This window comes from Postia placenta (assembly GCF_002117355.1).
Source record: "Postia placenta MAD-698-R-SB12 unplaced genomic scaffold POSPLAscaffold_2, whole genome shotgun sequence".
Taxonomy (NCBI): Eukaryota; Fungi; Basidiomycota; class Agaricomycetes; order Polyporales; family Adustoporiaceae; genus Rhodonia; species Rhodonia placenta.
Window position 1 is genome coordinate 161,206 of NW_020169833.1, and position 5,859 is coordinate 167,064.

At 56.5% G+C, this 5,859-nt stretch overlaps 2 protein-coding genes across 2 annotated transcripts; one reads left to right on the forward strand and one right to left on the reverse strand.

Annotated features, from left to right (window-relative positions):
* Positions 1-593: 593 nt before the first annotated feature.
* On the reverse strand, positions 594-998 carry POSPLADRAFT_1131345 (hypothetical protein; the record flags this gene model as incomplete). Its single annotated transcript, XM_024484065.1, has 3 exons — positions 594-625; positions 701-836; positions 927-998. Coding segments are annotated over 3 exons (240 nt in total), but the record flags the coding sequence as incomplete, so codon positions are not given.
* A 123-nt stretch (positions 999-1,121) lies between these two features.
* On the forward strand, positions 1,122-1,974 carry POSPLADRAFT_1131339 (hypothetical protein; the record flags this gene model as incomplete). The annotated part of the gene is made up of 3 exons (XM_024484063.1): positions 1,122-1,192; positions 1,324-1,789; positions 1,885-1,974. Coding segments are annotated over 3 exons (627 nt in total), but the record flags the coding sequence as incomplete, so codon positions are not given.
* Between the last annotated feature and the right edge of the window lie 3,885 nt (positions 1,975-5,859).

The following is a 5,859-nucleotide window of genomic DNA, read 5'->3' on the forward strand; positions in this document are numbered from 1 at the left end:
TCTCTCAGCAGGTAGGAGGGGGGAATACAGATCTCAGCGGGTTTCCACGCCCGCTGCAAGTGGTTTTGGGAGAATCTTACACTCTCCCTAAGGCTGCCCATGCTGGTTATCCGTCGTAAGCCCTAAGGCCTCATAGAATGGTAAACCACATTCCAGCATGTTGCCCATAAGGCAGCAACCTCCCCTTACGCCTAGGGACCGGCGAAAAGCTCAGCATGTTGACACCAATTGTTCAACCCTGACCAATGAAGGTAGGTGCTTCGCAAAAAGGTATTGCCACTTTTCAGTTGACAAACCGTAACCCCCAGAACCCACATGAAAAGGCCACCTTACGCTTTGCAGCATAGGGGCATAGCAACGACCAATAGGCCCTGTAACAAAGCAGGTAGCAAGGGACCCTTGCCAGGGCCCAGTGCACCTTAAAGCAGTTCTATTCAACTATCACAAAACCTACAAACCCACCTTATAGCTTGATATTGAGGGGGGGAGATAATAGCACTTAAGTATGGGGAGGTAATTGTCACGAGTTGGTACGGCGTCTAGCCGTTTTTTAATTTTTTCCTTTTCGCGGGCTCGAACCCGCGACCTCTGTACTACATACCGGATATGGACGCGTCGTTATCTACTGTACGATTAGATTAGATGGGGCGGCAGCACACGGCACAGCTCGGGCTCCGCTGACACAGCCGCTCTGACTCACCGGCCCCCGGGGCCGCGTCAGCATGCTGCGCACAGACCAGCTGTGCACGGACCAGCGCGCACAGCCTGCCCTTATCTACCCCTGTATATAAACCGGCCTCTGCTGCCCTAGGGACCTCAGTTTCGACCTCTTGTCCCTAGGTCAGTAAGCCTCCATTTGTATCATTTCTTACTTTACTAACTAATACATTTTCTTGTCCCTAGCCTTAGGTTTGAGCCTCGCTCACCATCGCTTCGGTGAGACCCAGTCGAACGCCCCCAGCATCCTTCAAAGTCTGTGTTTCCACTGTCGCTCGACCCTAAGTCGCGACATTAGGTCGAAACTCCTCACTGCTGCCGGCGTTCTTTCGGAACCCACACACTTACTTCCCTCTCCTATAGGTCGGGTGGTGCGCACCCTCACTATACCTTATGATACGTAGATAGCCTACTATACATTGCCAACACTAGAGAGACGAACTCTTCAGTACCTGCACTTCAGTGGGCGGTACTTGTCCTCACGGACGCGTGGACTAGGTTCCTGCTGCATAATAGTCAAAAGCAGTACTGGGCCCCACGTGAACTGCGAACCCTAGTGTCTTCTTGGGCACCGTAGCGTAAGCTAGCATAGCACGGCCATTGTAGTACGCGCACCTCCCCGTCCTCCCCCCCATCCAACGTGGCTGCCTGCCAAGGCCAGATCCACGCATTCGACTCCCAGGACCTCATCGACGTCTACATCCCAGACGGCCCTGAGACTGTCCTCTACCATTGCAAGCAGCAGCCGTGCCCAAATCGGACACCCCGATCGATCGAGGAAGATTACCCTCGCTACAAGGCGATCCGACGAGCGCAACACCCGCTTGGACCCCGAAGCACCCTCGCATCTCGATCTGCCTCGCGGCACTCTCGCCCTGTCTCCCCTACCTCCCGCCTTCCCCAAACTGTCGCCGAGTCCAGTCAAGCTCGAGGAGATCTCCCTCCAAACCCTGCGCCAGAGCCTGAGCCTGAGGAGGGTGCAGGTGAAGAAGGAATCTCGGAGTCCAAGTCCGAGGATTCTGTTGGGTCCGCCTCGCCGACAGCGCTCGCCACCGCGTCAGCAGTCCCTGACGTACGTAACGCCCCCGCCGAACTTCCTTCGGCGCCTTCACCGCCGACTCCGCCGAGAGGCCGCTCGAGCACTCGCTCCTCTCGAAGTTCGACCAGCGGAGGGCCACCACAGCCGCCTCCGCCCCCGCAGCGTCCTCCGTCCCCCCCGATGCCGATAATGTCCTCTCCTGCAGCCGCCCCCGATAAGGAGACTTTGAAACTCCTCCTCCCGCTCCGCTACGATGGCAAGACCGTCATCGAATGCAACCGGTTCTTGTCGCAGCTGCGCATCTACTGGCTGGTCAACACGTCGTTGACTACCATCGAACTCAAGGTGCAGGTCGCCCTTAGCCTGCTCGATGGAGATGCCCGCGCCTGGGCCACTCCCTACTTTGCCCAGCTCGCATCGGTGCAGGTGGGTGTGCAAGGGGCCACGACCCCGTTCGCAAACGAAGCAGCCTTTGCCGCCGCCTTCAGGGCCCACTTCGGAAATCTCGACGACGAGGCGGCAGCACAAGTAGAGCTGGCGAAGCTCTGCGCGGACAAGTCGGTCCGCGAAAAACGCACTGCCGCGGAATTCTCCGCGCTGTTTAAGGGTCCGGCGGACCGTTCCGGGTATGGGGACCTGGAACTACGCGACAAGTACCTGAGCGGCATCCCCTCCCGTGTCTACCGCAAAATTGAGCTCGAGACCTTCACCACGTGGCTAGAAGCTGAGAAGCGTGCCACTGAAGTCGAGCAGATCCTCGATATCAGCCGGGCCCGTCGGCCCGAGTTGAACAACTTCTTCTCGGCCCGAGGTCGAGGGCGCGGTGGGGCACGTGGTGGTGCACCCCAGTCACACGCAGCTTCGGCCAGCATCAATGCAACCGTCGGAAAAGGAAACTTCCCCGGCACATGCTTCGGCTGTGGGAAGCAAGGGTACCGACGCTTCGAGTGCCCCAACTGTAAGGACAAGCCTTACACAAAACGCGCCGACGCGCGGGCTACGGTTGCCTCGGGCTCCACCCAGGCGGCGACAAGCGCCCCCGTCACGACAACACCCTCGGCAAGTATAAGCGCCGCTTCAGCGAAATCCGAGCAATCGGAGCTGGCGGACTTAATGGCACAGGTGAAGTCGATGCGCGAGGAGCTCGAGCATTATCGGGCGATGAAGGAGGAGGGTTTTTGATCCGGTCCGCGCTTCGTGCCGCACGCGTCGGGCCGGGTATATCATGTAATCGTTATAATGTATTGTCGACTGCAATGGTGTATGAGTTGGACCAGGGGTCCCAGCATTTTCACATCCCAGTTCGACTCCAAGGAAAAAGATGGCACAAGGACATAATCGCTATGGTGGACAGCGGAGCCACCACAAAGTTTATCAACAAGCGATTCATTATCGAGAATAAGGTGCAAACGCGGAAGTTGAAGGAACCAATTCCGCTGTACAACATTGACGGCACCCTGAACAAGGACGGAAGCATCTCGGAGGTAGCAGTGCTACAGATGCATATAGGAGAGCACATCGAGAAGACGGTGTTCACGGTCACGGACATCGGTCCGGAAGATGTGATCGTCGGGTTGGATTGGCTACGCAAGCACAACCCCGAAATAGATTGGGAAAAGGGCTCCCTCAAATTGTCGCGATGCCCTGAAACATGCAGTGCCAGGAGGACTGGCCGAATGGAGCAAGCAGCGACTGCGCGTGATACGGGGGTCAGGCCCACGGCACGCAGGCGTTTGCCGAAATCCAAACGGTCGGTTATAGGTGCCTGCCGGAGTAAGGTACTCCCGGACTTCGAACCCGAAGAAGATCCGGTGGAGGTAGAGTGGGATGAGGCCGATTTGATCGAAGCCTGGGAGCAAGGCGTCACGCTTCCTGGCGCTCCTCAGCTGTTTGTCGCAGCAGGACATACGTACTCCCAGCTATTCGCTGAGGAGGAGATCAAAAAGAAGGTCGTTAAGACCGCCGAGGAGTCAGTACCTAAACAGTACCACGAGTTCCTGAATGTCTTCTCCAAGGAAGCATCAAAACGGCTACCCGAAAGGAAGCCGTACGATCACGCTATCGAACTCGTGCCCGGCTACTCGACCTTCCACTCTAAAGTGTATCCCTTGTCGAACAACGAGCAGGAGGAACTGGACAAGTTCCTAAAAGAGCAACTGGCGAAAGGCTACATACGAGAGTTGAAGTCGCCCATTTCGTCCCCCTTTTTCTTCATCAAAAAGAAGGAAGGGACGCTTCGACCCGTGCAGGACTACCGCCGATTAAACGCGATCACAGTCAAGAATCGTTATCCCTTGCCGTTGATCGCCGAGATGGTGGATAAACTCCGAGGCGCTACGCTCTTCACGAAGTTCGATGTCCGATGGGGGTACAACAACGTCCGGATCAAAGCCGGTGACGAGTGGAAGGCGGCCTTTGTAACTAACCGAGGGTTGTACGAGCCCTTGGTGATGTTCTTCGGTCTCACCAACTCCCCCGTGACTTTCCAAGCGATGATGAACGAGATCTTCCACGATCTCATTGTCGGTGGCAAGATCCTCGTGTACCTGGATGACATACTCATCTTCTCCACCAATAAAGAGGAGCATGAAAAGCTCACATGCGAAGTTCTACGCCGCCTTCAGGATAATGATCTGTTCCTGAAGCCTGAGAAGTGCGAGTGGGACGTTCCCAAAGTCGACTACGTCGGCTACGTGTTCGGTGGCGATGAGGTGGCGATGGATCCCGCGAAGCTGAAAGGAATCAATGAGTGGCCGGTACCCCGGAACAAAAAAGACGTTTAGAAGTTCCGGGGGTTCTCCAACTTTTACCGCCGCTTCATCAAAGACTTCGCTAAGATCTCGCGACCACTCGACCGGCTCACAGGGAACGACCCATAGCATTGGGGTGAGGAAGAGCAGCGCGCCTTCGACGAGCTCAAGCGGCTCTTTGCGACGACTCCAGTCCTGGCGCTGTACGATCCTAATCGGGAGACGCGCATTGAGGTTGATGCCTCGGGTTACGCCACCGGCGGCGTATTGATGCAGAAGCAGGACGACGGCAAATGGCACCCTATTGCCTACCGATCTCACGCTATGGACCCAGCCCAGCGTAACTATGAGATCTACGATAAGGAGATGCTCGCGATCATTGAGGCACTAGACGATTGGCGCCATTATCTCGAGGGTCTGCCCAATCAGTTCGAGATCGTCACTGATCACAAGAACCTCGAATACTGGCGCACGTCCCAGCACCTCACGCGTCGTCAAGCGCGATGGTCGCTGTTCCTAGCCCGCTTTGACTTCCGCATCACGCATAAAGCCGGGACGTCCAATGGAAAGGCTGATGCCCTGTCATGTCGGCCAGACCATCAGATCGGCGATGAGGACGATAACACCGATCAAGTGGTTCTCAAGCCAGAGCGCTTCCGCATCGCCTCTGCCAGGTGCGGTCATGCCTCGGTGACGGCCGATCAGTCGCTTCTGAAGCGCATCAGGGAATGTTCGGAGAAGGATTGGGAGGTGGCCGAGGCACTTGAAAAGGTGCAGGACCTCGGGCCGCCCCGGCTACAAAGGGGCTTCAAGGAGTGGAATGCCGAACAAGGGCTTCTGTTGTTCCGCGGGTGCGTGTACGTCCCAAAGAACGCGGAGCTCCAGCGAGATATAGTCAAAATCCACCACGACTCGCCGATTGCCGGTCATGGTGGCCGTGCCAAAACTTTGGAGCTCGTGTCGCAGAACTACTGGTGGCCTGGGATGTCCAAATTCGTCAACGAGTACATAAGCACCTGCAACGTGTGCAACTGTACCAAGACATTCCCAGCCAAGCCCCAGGGTCCACTGAAGCCAAACGAGATCCCCGAGCGCCCGTGGCAGATCATCACGACCAATATGATCATCGGCTTGCCAAAGTCTGATGGATTTGACTCGATCCTGGTTACCGCCGACCGCTTCACAAAGCAGGTCCACTTCTCAGCCTGTCATGAGACCCTGACGGCGGAAGGTGCGGCAGACCTGTACATCCGCGATGTGTTCAAGCATCATGGGGCCCCGGCTAAGGTCATATCAGACCGAGGTCCCCAGTTTGCTTCGAAGTATCTCCATGCGGTGTACAAGGGACTGGGA